Source organism: Lichenostomus cassidix, chromosome 13 (genome assembly GCF_008360975.1).
Source record: "Lichenostomus cassidix isolate B80296 chromosome 13, HeHo_3.0, whole genome shotgun sequence".
NCBI classification, from domain to species: domain Eukaryota; kingdom Metazoa; phylum Chordata; class Aves; order Passeriformes; family Meliphagidae; genus Lichenostomus; species Lichenostomus cassidix.
Genome location: NC_139494.1, coordinates 5,012,232 through 5,031,341, shown reverse-complemented (window position 1 = coordinate 5,031,341; position 19,110 = coordinate 5,012,232). Strand labels below are relative to the sequence as shown.

The 19,110-nt window shown below is 37.8% G+C and overlaps 1 protein-coding gene across 7 annotated transcripts in view; it reads left to right on the top strand.

Moving 5' to 3' along the window:
* Nucleotides 1-19,110, top strand: part of TENM2 (teneurin transmembrane protein 2) — a 557,904-nt gene that overhangs the window by 274,301 nt on the left and 264,493 nt on the right. For 4 of the 7 annotated variants that reach the window (XM_085073435.1, XM_085073434.1, XM_085073433.1 and 1 more), the window contains one exon: nt 4,116-4,199. The exons of the other annotated variants lie outside the window; for them this stretch is intronic. In XM_085073435.1, coding sequence (XP_084929561.1) covers nt 4,116-4,199 — 84 coding nt within the window. The remainder of the gene's footprint in view (nt 1-4,115; nt 4,200-19,110) is intronic. 7 annotated transcript variants of the gene reach the window in all.

Sequence of the window (19,110 nt, the reverse complement as noted above, 5' to 3'; positions counted from 1 at the left end):
AACCGAACACAACTTTTACAAAAGATGAAACAAAACATTGGATATAAAATGTGCAATAGAACATAATAGAGAAATACAGCAGAGAGTAATTCTGTCAAGACAATATAGGAAAAGAAAAATTGTGTGGCCTTTTTGTTGCAGAGCAGTTCTTATTCCCATACCTTTGTGCATGACTTTTGTATTACTGGGGTTTTTTTTCCTAACTGGAAGTGGTTTATGTAAAGGTTGAGTACCACGCTTGTTCCATCTGCCCACCAGGCATGGTCTGAAATATTAGGGTAGAATGTGATGGGGGAAAAAAACGGCTTTTTGAGGACAAAGTAGAGCATTGACCTGCCTGGTACTGTGTGAGTGTTCTGTCAGTTGCTACAGGGTTTGTCCTATCCATCAAAAATCATAGTGATCAGCTACAAACGTGGAGCAAATAGCAGTGAAAATATACTGAAATACCAACAGAGGGGCAACTTCTGCTCCCTGAAAGTGTTCAGCAGAGAGGAAATCAGAGACATTTGGGACATGTCTCAGCCACACAGGTGTGACAGGAGTGGAGCAAATGTTCATTACTGGATGTTTTTGTGTAAATATTAGTGGGGAGGAAAGCAGCTTGAGAAATTCAGTCTATTTTTGGTAAGGCTTTTTTGCAAGGCTTCTGAAGCACTTTATAAAACTAAACCAACTTTTTATTGTATATTACTAGTAAAAATTGGGTTATGCCACTTTGATAAATAGAAGAGGAAAAATGAGAGCAGAGCTTAGGAGAATATTTAAGCTCTGGTCATATTTAATGTTCCACAGTTATATTCTAGATCAATGTTGACTGAGAGGCATAAGAATTATGGGTGGAGGAAGCAAGTCTTATAAAATGTAAGGAAGTTTTCACATGGACAAAAACCCCCAAGCAATCCAACCATAAACAATGTGCTATCATATTCCAGGGTGGTACACCTTATATCATAGGTAGCCAAGCTTTCAGTGGTGCCTATTGGAAAATGCTAACAGCAGAATGCCAGAAAACCTGGGAACTTACACGATTGGGAATTTATAGTGCATAGCAGGAAGTATCTATTTAAACTATGAAGGGGAGCATTTCAAAGGACGAAGACAACTGGGGTTGAGTGAAGAGAGAAAGGAGAGGAGTGGTGCTTGTTCCTGGATAGCTGCTGGTTCTGAGTGCTTGCTAGGACAACTCAAAAGAGCAACTAGAATTCAGAACAGCAGATCTGCTGATCAGCCTCTTTCCTGGGACAAAGACCTGTGGGGCCCAGGCATGCTCTGCAGTGGGATCCTGAGGAGCAGAGCCTCTGCCTCCTGAGTGTGGCAGGGAATGGATCTGCTCAGAGCGGCAGCTTCCCTGTTGGGGTGGGAAGCAAATGAGAGACAATATTTAAAATCTGCAGAAGGCAAGGAGCTGCTCTGAACTCCGTGTTCCTCACAGGAGAGCAGGGCAGGAATTGCAGTGGCTATTTTCTTAGTTTTCAAAAGGTGCTGCCAGGATTTGTGTTGGTATCTAAAATCACCTCTATCAGCATTGGTTTTTAGCTTAAACTGGGCCATGAGACAGCAAGCCAAATACTGGTACTTGCTCATCTTTGAAGGTGAAGGACAGAAAGCAGTTTCTCCCTCCCAGTTACTGTGGGAGGGGTTGTATTTTAGAGGAATATATAGGAGGAGCATAGGAAACTCAGGGCCTTTCCAGATAGAACTGTGCTGTCTGATAGGAACTAAAATTAACTTAAAGATCTGAAGATTTACTTATAAAAGATTTTTTTCCCCCTAATTTTTGGTAAGGCCAAAGATTGTAGGTCATAGTCTGCTCTTTCCTGTCTGATAATTGCAAAATCCATTACTATCCCTTCGAGATGTTTTTTTATAAAAGGCTGTACTAAATCTGAATAAAAGCCTAATAAGTAGATTAGTTAGAACAATAGTCCTCCTGAGGATGGTTGATTCCAAGTGTAGCTGCTAGAGATAACCCTAAATGCAATTAGGTTTAACTCCCTGCGAGTGTCAAAGGAAGGTAATACCCATGGAGACTTCCCTTCAGATGACACTATTTTAAAGTGTCTTAACATTTAAATATTATTTCCTTTGGGCGATGGTGACTAAACTTCTCTTTTTTTTTTTTTTTTTTTTTTATTGTTGGAGAAACGGAGCTTGGAAATTTGATTTTTAGCCATTAGTTTTAGGTGCTTCCCATAAAAAGAGGGATGGTTCAGCTTTCTTGGGTGAACAGTTTGTTGTCCTCGTCTGTATCCTTTATAAGGATCAAATATCCCAAGGTGGCTAGAGACAGGTGAACGAGAAAATAGCAGATTCAGTAACACACACAGGCTTAAATGGTAATGTAATAAAATGTCAATAGATGAGCTGTTGATGGATTAATTCTGCTTTTCCTCATAAAAGAGAAATGAAAGCTAAGGCTTGTATTAAAACAGAAACAGAGACAGTAAAGATTGGAAAATTTTGCATATTACAGAATGGGATATAACAGAAATAGTCTGATTGCAAACTACTAAAATGGTTTAATTTAGTTGTAAGTACTGCAGAAGAAGTTCCTGAAAATCTCTTGTTTTTCTTCCTTGTTTTTAGATCAAAAGTCTGTATCATCAAAAGAAAGCTGAACTAATTAGATGTGAGCTAGGGTACCCAAAAATGCCTTACAGTCCTACCTTATCAAAATTGAAGTTCACGTGTGGCAAAGAAACACTGAGCGAGTTTAGTAAATTTTACCTGGATTTTATTGTTTGTAACTTGTCCCTTGAAATCCCTTTCCCTCCCAAAGCCAGAGATGCAAGACTCAGGAGCTGTCATTCTTCCACATTATTCCAGTTGAAGCAAAGTATTTTTGCTCCTAACAAATAGCTAATTTGTTGTCTAGCATGCAAAGTGGTTTGTTTTCTATTCTCTTGGTCAGCCCTTTTTTTGTTTGTGTCAATGTGTTGCCTCTTTTCTTTGCACATAATAAATAGCCGTGTTTACACAACATGTTTTCATTTTTTAGTTGTTTGAGTGTTGGGTGCAAGATTAAATTATTATCTTATAAATATTATGAAAGATTTGAACCTGAGATGGCACCAAGTAAAATTATTTTGCAGTGAAAACTTAAAGAGAGTGAAAAACAAGAATTAGAGACCATACATTAATTATTAGGCTTCTTGTCCTGCTGGTTTGTGCAAAGAAAATAATTTAAATAAAAATACGTTCAATGTTTCCTGTTTACTTCATCTAAAAATTCCCCTGATGTTGTTATGAAATTCAATAATAATTTTCAATTGATTTTAAGCTTTTCAAATGTAAGAGGACTCCCTGATTATGTCATGTTTGCAAAACCCAGAATTATTTTGTTTCTTTTCTTTATAGTCTGAGAGAAAGAGAGACAATTCAAAACTAAAGAGAGTTTTTTGTATGTGTGTATTAAAATCTGTTTTCCTAAAGCTGGAGAGTTTTTATGAGATAAAAAGGAAAAATGTTCTCCTTGCAACAGTGGAGTTGCAGTGGTTCCTGTCTAGTTGAGAAGCAGCAGAATGAGCCTGATTATGTTGAGAATCAATGTAAAAGTCATAATGCTGCTGCAATAAACATGCAAGAAGTGATTTATTACTGCTGAAAGTGTCCATTTTCCAAATGTATCTTAAGAGTCTGTTTTTCGATTAGAAAAATTTTCTTTTAGAAGGATGTAATTATATGTATTTGGCTATAGGAGTAATAGATAGTACACTGAAAATAAGTTGGTAGGAACTTTTGCACCTCCTGTACAGCACATATGGAAACTCTGCTGGCCTTTGGGTTAAATTCTACCACACATATTCTTGAGGTTTTGATGCACTCAGGCCTTTTTATGGTCAATGATGCTGACAGTGGGTATATGGACTTCCTGCAAAGCAAGGTTGCACCAAGCTACTGCTACTCAATGCCTTTTTCTATGTCATTGATAACAAGATAAAAGAATGCTTAATCTCTAGATAATAATGAGTAATTTATTTTACTTCTTATTGAGGAATGCTTTGGGTGGGAGGTGGTGAAACTTTCTTTTGGCTGTATTGCACCAAGGTGAATGGAATGGAAGAAAAGGAGAAGAACCATCTCTAAAATGTTATTTGTTTTATTTCATTTAGATTTTCACACACACCTTTCTGAGAAATTGAAAGACAGACAGACAAGCTGGCAGCAGCTGGCTGAGACAAAGAACTCTCTAATACGTAAGGTTTTTATTTTGTTAAACTGTGTTCCTTGTAAACTTAGAACCTAGTTTAGAACTTGTGTGTTGTGCAATGCTTAATCTTGTTCTGTGTATGTTCTGCGTATATTGTGTGGTTTTGTTTGGTTGGTTGTTTTTTCCCTCCTGGGTGTTCCTATTCTGTTGAATAAACCTGATCTCCCTCTACTAGTTATTTCTATTTCGTTGTTGAATATTACCTTCCTGGTTGGACTGAACTAATTTGGGGTGGGTTTTTCACTGGGAGCCTTGACTGGGTGTTGAAGGAGCTGTTTTCCCTGAGCTGGTCTTGCTTCCTGGTGTGGGGCTCATTCCATGAGAGAAGGAGAGATAAGACATGTGAGAGGTGCTGGATTTGAAACAAAATGGTACCTGTACCTGGATTTTCATAAAGACAATTGCAAATATTGTGTTCCATGGCTAAAACTTGCATGTGACACACATTTCTTCAGAGATTCTTACATCAGGATTTGAGTGAAACATTTAGTGATGAGTCTGTTCATCTTCAGTCTTTATTTGATTTTTTTTGATCTTAGAGTGACGTTCAATCACACTGGATGTGCCACTGAAGTTTTGTATCTTAGGAGCTGTGCAAAACAATCAGGGAGGGGTCTTGATCTTTGTGGGTTTGTAGGGAATTGTGCCATTGCTGGACAGTGGGTTTTGAAGTACCACTGCTCCCCTCACACATGCATGCTTTTGTTTCCCAGAGAGCAAAACTCAGGAAGAGGATGTTTGGGAAAAAAAGCCTACAGTGTACTTATTTAGCAAAGAAGAAAAATGCAGAGTGTAGTAATATAAATCAAAAGACATCTCAAGGAATTTTAGTACAAAGATAATGATCCAGTGACATCTTCCTCTTGGTATCTCTTGAATTAAAAAATTATTTTCATTGGATATGTGCACTTATATTAACTATAGTATCAGATAAATTAGCAAGGCCTTTTTTTAATAAAGGCTTTTGTCCTCATCATTGCAAATTTTACCTTGTAGTTGACTGCCTAATGAGATAAAATATGTATTTTGTTATTTCACTCTATTCTTCCATTGCACCTCTGACCTAGGACCTACATGAAAGATACCTTTCTGTTTGGGCTTTTTTTGTTTAAGCACCTAAGTAAATGCTTTACGAGATGAGGGCTACAACCAAGAATAATACTCTGCTTGCTTAATATTGAAATGAGACCTAAACCAAGGTTTTCTCATCACGCCCATTTTCTGTACTTCTTTCCATAATGGCTTGATGGTGAAAACTAGTGAATGGCATCATTTCAATCTCAAACAGTGTGAGAAAATACTGGAACAGTTTCTTAAATCAGATTCTGGGAAGCACTGAGCATCTGTGGCCATAGCATGGTTAATGCAGCCCACAAGTGGTCAGTGTGTTTCCCAACGGGAGGTAAGGACTGTTTGTTGTGTTTCCATGCTGCTTAAAAGAGTGGGATTCAGAGCTTTTGGTAGAGTAATTAAATTTCAATAATGCTGATGTATAATGCTAAAAACTACCCAAGGTGTGATGTGTGTATGGTTGGTAATAAAGATGAAATTAGTGAAGAACAGAAGTGATCCTGTAGATATCTCTGCATTTCTGAAGCATTCATGATTATTGGTGTTGCGGAAGGATTTTGGCACAGGTGAACTCACTGGGTTATGCTATTTAGACTGTACTAAATCTCAAAGAATAATGCTTGTATGCATTTTCTAGGATCACAGAAAGGTTTTGCCTAACAAATTGCATCCAACTGAACAATGTCTTTCCTCATTTGAAGCTTTGAGGCTTTTCATCAAATATTATTTCTCTTTGGTTTAGCTCTTTTTCCTTGCAACCTAATACTCCTCCTAATTCAAACAAATTTGATATATTGCTTTGAATTTTTGGTACTGTGTTTTGTTCAGGGCTCTAGAGCTTAGGAAGAATTTGAGAATGTAATAACTATATCACAACCCAAAAATACTTAATAGCATTAGTCCTTGATACTAGCTTGTTCAACATGCATTTAAGAATATAATTGAACTTAGACAAGCAACAGAAAAACTTAGTACCTTTTATGACTTTTCTGAGTCTTATTTCTTGGACATGCTAAATCTGATCAAAGTAGTGAAGTAGTTTGTTGAATGCTCTAAATGTGGTAAGAAAGGTGCAGTGGGCTTATTGACCCAGATGTGCTGACTGGCAATGATATCAGCCAAATCTTTTATGCTAGTAATTTAAGGGAATTGACCAGGAGCAAGCTTTATCTCTGCTCCTTTTAAACAGTGCCATAGGATTTTTTACATCAATCTGGGTGCTGCCAGAACCAGACAGATGGCACTAACCTTGGTTTAAAGCCTCAGCTGGCTGAGAATGCATCCAAATAGTATTGCAAAGCTTTCAGTGTGCATGTTGTGTCAACAGATGAGAACTTTTTGCCTCACCATGAGCAGAGCCCTCAGACCTTGTATTTCAAAGGTACCCAGTTCTCTTGTGTGCTCATCTAGTGCATGGATTGCTTTGCTTTGCTCTAATAAAATGATAGGATTCTTGATCTGCTCAGCCTTGGCTGTGGTAAAGACCAAGATGCCAGAAAAAAAGGAGGTCAAGTGCTGAACCACAGGTATTAGAATGGTCCATGGTTCAGAAATGCAGGCAGAGGGATTGTATTCAGATTCTGGAAGGAAAGAGAATAAGATGAGTTACAGAAAAAAACATCTCCCCTTCCTAGTATTTGGAGTAGTCCTAAAGCTCACCATTTCTGAATACTCCTTTCCTGAATGAAGAATTCTTAGAGAATTTAAAAAACTGTAACAAACAATGCCTCTCCCCAACCCCCAAATACCTCAAATCTATGTCATAATAAGAATTTAGAATTAAAAACAAAATCCAACAAACAAAATAAGCAGACCACCCTTGGTTTCTTTTCAGTGCTGTAAAATAATGGAACAAAAGTTCAGAGACTTATCAAAATAATTAATTTTTTTTAAGCATTCAAGAAGTATGATGTTGAGTAATAAGTATATATAAAAGAAAAGTGTGCTGCTTCGAGTATGATTTGAATAGGATGCTGAGAGGCCTCATGAAATCACAAAGGTAAAAGGATCACCTCCTGGTATGGTGTGTGCAAGCCAACCTAATGTTGAGTGCAGAAAAGACTTGAGAGGGAGGGAGGAGGATTGAGTCAATTAAACCATATTGCAGTGCACTAACAGGGGATTTTTAGCCTCAAATTTTAGTGGACATTCTTTGAAAACTACATGAGCAAGACCTGGGTTTTTCATGGGACTTTAGCAGTGGTTTCTTTAAGCACCCAAATCCAGGTTGTGCAATTACCCTTCATGCAACTGTTTTGTTAAGAAAGTGTCACCAGAGAATGGAAACCACCAAGCCAAAAGTGTGTGATATAATAGAATAGCAAGAATGTAGAAAATGCTGAGGGAGAAGCAAAACTTTCTTGCATAGTGGGTCCTAGAAGAAAACAAGCTGACAGTTCTACCAGGTGCCTCTTCTAGGAGCAAAGTTACAGAATTTGTCTGAACGCCAGCAGTGTTGGAAACAAAGGATTTGAAATTTGCTTAAGAAACAATACAGGTTGTGTGATGAAAGGCTGAGCTGCTGGCAAAATACTCAATCACCTCAGATTTATACAAATCGATCTCCTGTGTAATGCACCATGTCCTAAAAACTGGAAGCTGTGCATGCAAGACATTTTATTTTAAGGGGTTCTGTGACAGCTTCTAAAGAATAGCTTTTCCACGTTTTGCATGAAGCTTCTACCTTAAAGATACTGATGAAATAGGTGACAATTTTTAACACAAGCGGTGACAAAATAAACACCATCTGCTAGTGTTGGCTTATTCCATAGTCTTCTCATGCTGGGTGATTTTATTTCACCTTTTTTCAGAAATAGTTAATGACACATCTGCTCTGTGATGGAGGCGTATTTTCAGAGATTAAATGTGGACATAGGATTAGAGAAAACAATAACAAAACTTTTGCTGGAAACTGAAGCAAATATTAAAGTGCCATAAGGAACTAACAAACTAAATAGCTGCATTGATGTATTTTTTTTTTTTTTTTGGACGTGGTTTATAATTGGATCAGAAATTTTAAATTATGTTTGTTCTGTCAAAATACATGTTTATCAAGTGAAACTTCCCATTTAGTCTTTATTTTACCAAAGCAAAAACCTTCCCACCATGACATTCGTAGTCCTTCAAGCAAGCCTGGTTTTGTAGCACATCTGTGAGTCTGGAGATGTGGAGTCAGAGCAGGTTTGGTGTCCTGAGGGATCAGGGTCAGGTTTGTTTCTGCAGGAGAATGTCTTTAAGTACATAATGCACAGTGCCATCATGGGACCTGGAGAGCAAAATCAGGAGGTTTACCCCAAGGTCCAATTGAATACTGGACAATATAGACTTGTTCATACATGCAGAGTTTGCTGGCATAGAATGTGTCTTTGTCCTGTAAAGCTCCATTGTGGGGCAAAGTGCCACTGCCTGGAGTCCCTGGTTTGGGCTGACAAAGTTGTCATTCCCTGTGGTTTGTGTCAGGCTGAGCTTTCTTCCCTTTGGCAGAGCTCTGTAGTCCTGTGGGTTAGAAAATCCCTCTGCTGTGTCCCTGAAGAGCAATCTCTTCCCATCACCCCAGGATGGCCCAGCTTTCCCTTCTCAGTCAGCAAGGAGAAGTTTTTGTGATGGGAATTCTGATTTAGCACTCTACTGCAGAGGCATTAGCATAATGATCCACAAAAAATCCAAGCAATTAGGCTGTTAAACCTGTGTTTACCGTGCCAAATCATACATCCCTGCGCTGTTATCAGTGTGAGTAGATTTTAATAAATCCAAAAAACTGAATGTCTGCATCCTCCATATGGATGGGGGGGGAGATTTAATTTTAATATTTAAAGATTTTGCAATAGAAATTAGAGCCATGGAAACCCTAGGAAAAAATGTATTTATGGCTACTTTGTTCTCTGGTAGGTGAAAAACCAGGATGTACTGCCAGAGATGTTAATTCCGACTCTGTCTTAAAGTTTCAGATAAAAACAAATTCATTGTCTTCCCTTCCTGCCACCAAGGTCTGTTTAATAGTATGAAATCCTTGTCCTCATTTTATGGTTTCACAAAACCACAAAAACTCAGTTATGTAAGTAAAACTGTATGCAGTCCAAGAGGAAAACTAAATCTGGGAAAAAACTGAACATGCTATAAACATTTTAAAAAAGAATTGCAGTTTCTTTTTTGTTGTTGTTGTTTTTGTTGGCTTTCTTTTGCTTCATTTGTTTTGGGTTTTTTGTGGTGTTTTCGGGTTTTTTGTTGTTTTGGATTTTTTGTTTGGTTGTTTTTTTGTTTTGGGGGGTTTTTTGGTTTTGGTGAGTTTTGGGGGGTTTTTTGTTGGTTTTTTCTGTTTGTTTGTTTTGTTAAGCCTTGCATTATCTCCTGATGAACAGTGGCTAAGGAAATATTGATAGAAATATGTTTAAGGGAAACATCTCTGCCTGTCGTTATTTTAATACTGTTGCTCAAACTTCATTCAATTTTTTATTTTAATAATGAATGTGTAGAAAAGAAGTGCCTGTGAAGTAATATGTCATTAATGTTAATTGTTCTGATAAAAGAAAAAAAAGAGCAATCTGACTCTTGATTTTTAGTCTTTACAGACTGCATAGTAATTAAAAATTGGAATGAGAATTCATGCAAGTTGCTTGAAATGTGTACTGAGTACATTCAATAGTGAGTATTTGAAGTCATCCCATGTTCCTTAGCAGTGATAAACAGATTTACATAACTTCAATACTTACATTGCAAACCTTTTGGCTTGACCTCATCTGTGTAAACATTTCATTTATGAATTATCAAACCTCTTTGAAAGACAGCCTTATGTATGTGTATTATCGTTTATGGTAATAGGAAACATTTTTCAAGCTGCTGTGCATGAAGTTAGGGTGAAAAATCCCTTGCTTATTCATACCCATATGTGTGCTGTGAAACTTGAATAGGGAGGGAGATGAAAAGGACTGATTTAAAAAAAATTAATTACATATTTTTTATGCTCATGCCATATTTCCATAGTTTAGGCTTACCTAAATCCAGTGGTAGGGGTAAAAGTGTGGCAAGTCAGAGCAGAGCTTTTTATATCATTGTCCACAGCTTGCCTTTATAAAAACTCTTTTGCTTGGATTATGAACTGGAAATAAAGGCGCTTTACTCCAAACTGGATTTGCATCTGTGACAAAACTTTTACAGTCTCTAACAGATTACATCTTATATTACATTGTATTTTTAATACGGAGAAGCAATGAGGAGTTTATTTTAAACTTTGTTACTTGCAAACCCTTCTGCTTATTAAAGAATTTTACTGTGATGATGAATAACTGCACTCACAAGTTGTCAGTGCAAGGCTAAGCATTTCGATACAAATGTAGTGGATGGGCTAATTGTGTATAAAGATTTAAATCTGTTTGGGATAATAAGCAGAGGTGAAAAGTCACATAAGACATGTCTTGATATCCATTTCCTTACTGGGATAAGTGAGCTCAGTATTTGCAACCAACTTCAAAGTATTTCTCCTGTTGTTAAGACTTACAGACACAGTTGATAAAATGTTTTCACGCTTCTTCAAAATTTGTTTCCTTAAACAGCATTGTTAGGAGTTAGTATTTATTCCTGTAGAATTGTTTAGATTTCGAGTGATGGTTCAGCAGCATGAATGTGCTTCAGAGACAGGTTTTTCTGTAGTGCATCTGCTCAGAATCTGCCCAGCCTTGATTGTACTTGGTTCCTTTTTTATTTAGAATGAAAGCTTTGCTTTCTCAGTTAAAGTCTGGGGTAGGGAATACTGTGCCTCAAATCCCACATGGCCTGAACTACCTGGTCCCAATTAATGAAAATATTGAATGTGGAATTAATGCCAGGAGGGCCCTGAAAGGACTTAGTGAAAATTACTGACATAATCCTTTTCTAAAATCGTGATTTTTATTTGATTAAATAGCGTGTGGAAGTGGGAATTCTGTGTGCATTCTGGAAAAGTAAATTATCTGCAATGAGGGGGGGAAAAAATCATGTGGCTTCTTTCTCTTTACAAACCAGAAATCATCTCTTTCCTATCCAGCCTGTAAAATCTTCAGACTTCTTTTTAGCACTGTAGAATCATTTTTAGGGCAAAACTGTACTACTGCCCTCCATCCTCTTTCCACTCAAAGGATTGTTGGTAATTCTTAGGATTAGTTGGAGATGTTGCCCCTGAGTTTGGATTCTGGAACGGGACTTTGTGTATCCTGTGAGGAGATCTCCATTTAGGTGAATGTGTATTGGTGCTTTTTTCAGCAGTAAAACCAGCTTGTGCAGCCTCCCTGACAGCTCCTGACCCAGCGCAGGCTGAACAGCCACGTGCTGAGACTGAGCAAGTGCCTGCTTTAGTCTCGAGAATTGACATATTCAGAGTCATAAAAGGCATCTCTGCTTTTAGTCACCAGCAGTCCTCATTCTCATAGAAAGCCTTATCAAAATAACAGCACTGCACTTGCAGTCAAACTTCTTGTTGTCTTCTGCCCTCGGCAGTGAGGATTGAATCCTTCCCCTCTTAGATCTGACTCAGAACTAGCTTCACTCTAGGTTGGTTTCTGAATAAATATTGTTCAGATTTAAATTTTCTGATTTAAATTTTATAAAAAACATGTGAGCTACATGCCTTACAAGCACATATGAACACTTTTATGGTTTAAATTCAGGGTTAAATTGAATGTCTTGAATACAGGAAGAAATTAAGCCCAAACCAGGAAATCAAGGCCAGGAGTGCCATGATTGTGCAGTACTGCTACACGTAATAAAGGCTCTAAAATGTAAATTCTGCAGAGGTAGAATTAAGGTAATTATGTTTCGGCTAGTTTAGGAATAAGACAGATAAGGATAGATTTAGGTAATGGCGATGGATAGGATTGATGTGTTTTGTATTGATTTCTACATTTTCTAAGTCACTTGTGTGATATGTGTTATTGACGTTCCATTCAGGTGACTCTGAGATGGCCAAGGCTGCAGTGTCAGGAAGCAATGTCATGTCAGGCCTGTGTCGTTCTCAGCGGTTAATACAATACTGCTGCATAGGTAATGAAGCAACAGTAATGTGAAAAGCACTGCAGATGTTAACAATACACAAAAAATGTTAATGGTGTTTGCCTTCCACGACTGTGCTTTTTCAGCTCTGTCCATTTAAATCTGTGGTGATGGAAGAAATCAAACTGTCTCAAAGTTAAGTGCAAAGGGGAAAGGATGGAAATATCTCTCAGGTGTGGGTATACAGATATACTAAATATATCGGAATATATTGTGGAGACTCATATAGAAAAAATCTGAAATCAGTAAAAATCTAAGCACTTGAGCTGCTTCATATGAATCAAGAAATTATGTATAAAAACAGCTGCTGCTGTTACAGAATCCTTTTAGCTCCATTTCCTCATCAAATTAATATAGAAGCAAGTATTTCTGTATGCTGAATATGTGCAACTAGTTAAATTCCTTGTTCTGCTTTTAATTAATTTAAACGAAGTTCTAAATTTGGTTCCCTGTCCAGGTTTATGCTTATGACCATTGTTCTACATGACAATCAAATTAGCATTTAGAAATTCCTTTTCCTTCATTGTTCTCAATATAGCAATACCTGCTTTAATTCTTTAGTTCTTGCTTTTTTTTCTGGCCTGAACCTGGTGCTGAGCTGTGCTGTGAGAGCCTGTGAGGACAGAAACCCTCCTCTCCTTATGTGCTTAGAGTAGAGAAACACAAGCACTACTCTTGAAGTGCTTTCACTGAATAGTGACAGAGAAACACTTATTTTAGTTGGAGGACAGTGTGTAATAGAATTTCAGGGATGTTTTTCAGATACATGTGCAATTAGTTCCATTCTTGTGTTAGTTCTGATAGAGAAACGTAAAGAATGTAACTTTCTGAATTCCCAGAAAGACTTAAACTTTTGAACCTCATCTCTGTCAGGTAACCACGTCTCCTTTTCCTCTGTATCTTGCATGTGGCAATTATTACTGTCTGTGACGTAAGGTAATTAAATTGAATTTCATATTGAGGGATATGGGCTAAAAATAAATAATCTGATTTCATAATTTGTATCTTGGTAAACTCCAGCTACAACAAGTCAGGGTTATTTTTTTTTCTATTTCACCTTGCATTTTCAGACTCCCCTGTGCCATCCTAGCTGGGTGCTGCCTTGCAGTGCTCAGCTGCTGTTCTTCTGCAGGCAGAGTCTCCCAGCACTGTTTGTGAGCATCAGCAAACGGCCGGCTGCGGTTCAGTGCGCGGCTAATTCTCACTCATTAATTTGTTGAAGCAGTGTTTGAACCTATCAGCTTGAACGTAAATCACTTCTCAGCCGTGAGACACCAGAAGGTGCAATTAAAGAGGCAGTAAAATTAGATTGGGTTTAAACTGTTGCTTTTTCATAACTGAGAGATGCAAACAAAGTTTTTGTGTTATGGGCAAAGGTTACATACATGTCCAGAAATACACAGAAGTGTGTTATGCTGAGTGTGCTTCCTAAAGAGAGGGAGGTAGTTGGGAAAGCTAGTTTCCTCGAGATTTTGACATTTCTGACATGTTCTTTGAGTTCTTTGATGAATATTATGAAAATGTAGAATTCAAGTAAGTTATGCTCTTTAACAGGTACTTTGTTGAAGGTTGGAGAGGAATAAACCCTGTGGCACTTCATTGTTAGCTCAAAATACAGCATCAATGCAGTATCCAAAAGATTGCAAGCACCCCGACACAAAAGATAAATTCCATTGAAGAAAAGCTAAGTTGTGGTTTTAGTGAATTTGCATTGTTAATCATGAGATGTGCATGTCCTTTATGAATTGTTTATGTCCAGCTCAGGAAATCCCCTGCCTCTGCAGTGCTTTGTCCTTGCTCAGCACAGTTTGTCTGATCAGAAGTTGGTGTAGTGTGAGGAGATGCTGAGTGTTCCCAAATGCCCACATCAGGGGACCCCAAGGGCCCTGGATCTGGTCTGCAGAATGAGTTCTTCTGTGCTGAGTGACCATGCCAAGAGCCACAGTGTGTAATTAATCTATGATAAACATGCACGACATGCACACGATATCAGCTGAGTGCTAAATGTACTCCAGCAGCTGCTGCAACATAATTCCTTCTTCAAAAAGCTGAAGAATTTGGTGGAAAGGAGTGCAGCATACACTTTGTATTGGATTCTAATCAGCCAGTTAAGGCACTCAACAATTAGTACTCTAGAGCTGAAAATTAATCAAAAAGGAACAGAACTGTGTTGAAAGAAAACAGTTTATGGCTCGATTGAAAGAATACAGAAGGGGTTTGGTTTTTTTTTTTTTTTGCCTAGGAATATAATATATGTGGTTCTTTTAGTTCTGTGCACAAGCAAAGAACATAAATTATTCTCCTCGATTCTTTTAAGGGCAGCATCTGCCCTTCCTGGATAGTGGTTCCTAAAGTAGCTTTATGTGCACTGGGTTTTTTGGTGTTCTAGAAGCCCTGGAAGCATAGGATATTTGATCCCCATGAGTCTTAACTACCTGCCAGATCTTAAGTTAATCCAAGGTGTTTTATTCCTGCAGCTGGGTCAGGATATGGCTTTCCTTGGCAGATTTTTTGGTGTGTTTTGGGGCTTTGCTATTGTTATTTTTTATTTTCTATGTTGCTGAGCTGTTTATACACTCACCTATGTTGTTGACTGTATACTATATATACTTTGAGCTTTCAAATATCCTAGGCAGTGTTTTGATTTTTTTTTTCTAGAATGTTGCTATTTGCAATATTCCTATGAAGTTGCATCAGTTGGCTTTTGACAGGATAATATGTTTTGTATAACTGCAACTTTAATCATCTTCCTTCTAAATTTGTCTGTACTTAAACATCTGTAACCCTGGAGTTCCATAGCTTGGTGAGGTTATTCAATCCCACTTTCAATTTTCATCTTGATGTATTATAAATTTTACCTGGCAAGTAATAGCAGGAGGGAGTACTTCAGGCAGCAGTGCACCTGCTGATCTGTGTTGGTGTAAGTGGCACATATTTCAGTCAAGTGATGTGACAAATTACTGTTGTTTCATTTCTTTCTGAAGAAAAAAAAAAAATCTGACCTCAAAAAATGTCAGTATTACAATTTACAATTTCTTGTAAATGTAGTAACTCATCTTGAAAAAATGCAAGATTTGCATTTAGATACCAATAGAAAATTGAAGACAGAATATTTGTTAATGAGCAAGAGTTGCTCAGAACATAACAAATGGAGAAGGCAAATCCTTATTTTTAAGTCACACTTTTCACAGTTGTTCTATTATGTGAAAATGACAACTATTTCTTTCATATATGCTCATATTCATATACGTTCACATTTCCCCTCCTTCCCCTCCATGTTGCACACAGACTGGGAGAGTCAGGATTGCTAGCAGATTTCTTGATAGTGATAAGTGCTGACACTTCCTTTATGTTCATTGAAGGCTTTCTTCTGATGGAGATAAAGCGATAAATGACAGGATTGGGGTTACCAGGAAAATGTGATTTCATCGAGTAAACAAGCTTTGAAACAATCTTCTTGATTTACAAGTAACTGATGATCGTGCCAGCTCTGACAAAGAGGAACGTTTATTTGAATGCCTGAAGCTCTGACGCTGGAGTCACTTGAACGTTGTGTCTTGCTGTCAGCTATTTTGGATAGATTTTGGTAAATAACAAATTTCTAAGTTCTAGAAATAATCCCCATTATTCACATAAAAGCACATTGCATAATTTGTCTAAACATAGAAGCATAATGTACATAGAATAGAAGACAGATCATTGCTTAGGTCTGCATGTGTTCAGAGGACCTGATGTGCTTGTGCCAGCAAAATTTACACTTTGGGTGTCATCAGCAGCAAAGGTGAGGGCTCCCAGCTCATCTTTCCTCTTTCTAGCTCCTATTTGAGGCACCAAAAATAGGCATCTGAAGCTGCCAAATGTGGGTATTTGTGGCTAGCACAGGTCTTTCCCATGAGAATTCCTTTTGTGTTTTATAAATAAAGTTTGGATGTTACTAAAAACAAGATCTGGACGGTGCAGGCCTGGCCAATCAGGCCTAGGGGGAGGTTTCTGACTGACCAATCTGGGTGACTTTTGAAAACTCTATATATATGATGAAATCAAAACAATAAAGGTCTTTCCTTCTTGCCACTGAGAACTGGGTTCTTTACTCTGCTAGCAGCTCAACAGCGACAGGTATTCCTATAAAAAATGAAACTGAGTGAAGAGTTAAGGTTATGGAACTTCGAGATTGGCTTTTGAGGTTAGAGCATTGTACTGGATGACCTCGAGAGGCCCCTTTCAAACTCAATTGTTCTACAAGTCTGTATTAATATCTCCCTGTGACATGGAAAGGAGATAATTAATTTGTGTGAGACCTGTAATTTGTTTCCTGAAATCCTAATAATTCTGATCTAAGTACAGGCACTTCTGTTAGTGAGCCTTTTGACCTCATTTTCAGAACTTCTCATCTATTGAGAACCCAGATCATTGCTTGGTCTGTTGTAACTGCTGTAGGATATTCCAGCAGCACGAGTAGCAAAGAAGTAGAGACCCACCATTCTGAAATAAATCCCAAATTTATAGTATATCCCAGCATTGGTATTTAAAATACCATCAAAAAAAATCTCACCTGATCAGTAAGTTCTGTGCTGCACATGAGAGAGCAGTTCTGCAATTTCTCTATTAGCTAAACATGAAACTGTATGAGGATGCCCAGTGGCAAGCAATTGTTTTTTCCTAGATCCACAGGCTTTAAAGGCAGCACTGTTACGGAGCCTGTTGCTTTTTGTAAGAAAAGGTTCATTACCTCAGAATGTGGTGTTGGTTCCATACATAAATGAGAGTGAAAATACTACAAATTACTCTGTTAGTAAGTAATTAACAAGTTGTAAATCCTCCTGTCCCTCCCATGTTGTACTGGAGAGAATCAGCTGATGTTGGTGTGCATGGCACACATTTAGTACACGTGCAAGGTGCGAGGGAAGGTCAGCAGTGATAATTGCTTTACAAACTGGCAGCCTGCCAGCACTGGAGCAAAATTTTAGCCTCAGAATATCTTATGTGAATATGCAATGGAGAATTTGGTGCTGTGCTGCCTTTCACAAGACATTAACTAACGGTTCCCTTCATTCTCTTTACTGTCTGTGCCAGAGACTTGACATACCTGAATGTAAGAGGATTATGGCAAAGATTGCTCATTGCTGTTATTTATCAGACAGCAATATACAGCTGGTGAATTCTCCTGTCCAAAATGCATGCCCCATGTACTTTTGGGATGTGTTACTGAAAAGATAAAGGGGGCTGTGGGAAATCAAGGTGAAATATTTTGCCTATGTCCTTCTCCCTTGCATTAGGCAGGTTTTCTTAGCTTGCATGCAGGATTTGGTGTGGCTCTTCAGAACATATTTTATGGTTTCAGTGTTATTCACAGAAATTTCTTTCTGTTGAAATGAGTAGCTATGGTTACTGGATGGCTACTGCAGTCCCATGCAGTGAGGCTGTGAGAGGGGTTAATTGTTGTATGATGTATGTTTTCAAACTGTAGTAAGAGTCCTTCAGCTTCTCATTTGAAATCTTATTTCTTGGGAAAATAAAATTTGATCACGTAAGTTCCATAAGCCTGCCTGAAACAAGGGAGTTTGGTCAAACATGATGTTTTAATAATGATGTTAAGCCTTTTTTGAAGAAGCATGTATTCTTTTTCCATATTCCATTCCCTTGGCAAAAAGAAGTTGTTTTAGTAAACCCTGTCACAGGCATAGGTTACCGTGAGAAATTGAAAACTTGCTCAAAATAAATGCAGAATTGGTTAGACTACAGTGGGCCAGAGTGTTTGGGAGAACTCCTATTTGTCTGATGGGGAAAGGACTTCAGAGAAAACTGAATTAACAGTGCCCATGAGACATTTCTCAGTGCTTTTAAGTTTAAAAGATAAAATTGAATTTCAATTGTTGGGCCATGTTCACCATAATCTAAAGCAAAACAGCTGGTATGTATCCTACATGTGAAAGGTTTGGAATCAATTGTGTGATCTCCTGTGTTCTATCTTATATTTTGCCTACAGAGCCATGAGATCTATTTAAAAGGAAAATCAGGAATATTATGCAAACCACTAGGGCTCCTCTGCATTCCTTTGTGAGCAAAGCAGCCACAAACATCAGCATCCACATGGGGTGCCTGATAACAGCAGATATTTTCCAGGATTAATCATGTTCTGTCATGGTGAGTGTAAGGCTGTCATTCTGTGCCACACGGTTCTGTCGCTTCTGGTGCAAGGTGGCAGGAGAGGGAAACAGGGTGTATCAGAGACTTGACAGTATCATGCTATTGTCTGGCTGCCAGAGCACCTTGTTGGAGCTGCAGGAGTCTACATTTAAATCAAGGAAGTCATTAAGCTACTAAACATTAGAAGAGCAGTGAATAATTTCAGTGAATTTTGTATTTTTACACCGTGCATGTACACTCTTAGAAAATTCACAATTATCTAGTTGCTTTTATGTTGTTTTTATATATATTTCTGATTTTTGTTAAAAAATCCTGAGTAGCTAGAACATATAATTTCATTCTTGTTCATTGATTAGTAGCTAGAAAACAGCAAAAGTAAACGAGATTTCTCACAATGACTATCTGTTGCTTTATTGATAATCAACAAAGCAAATATTTAAAAGTTTAATTGTTGATAAATAACCTATATTAGAGTTTTAATGCATCAGTTGATGTGTAGTGTTTTGCTGAAGGCTGCCTGACCAATGCCTTCACTTTACTGTCTGGTTTCAGTTTTTTAAACACGTACAGTATGATAAGGTAAGAAATTGAGGAAAGGAGATACACATATGCTGAAGGGACATAAATAAACTAGAGTTCAAGGGAAGGAGGACTACTCA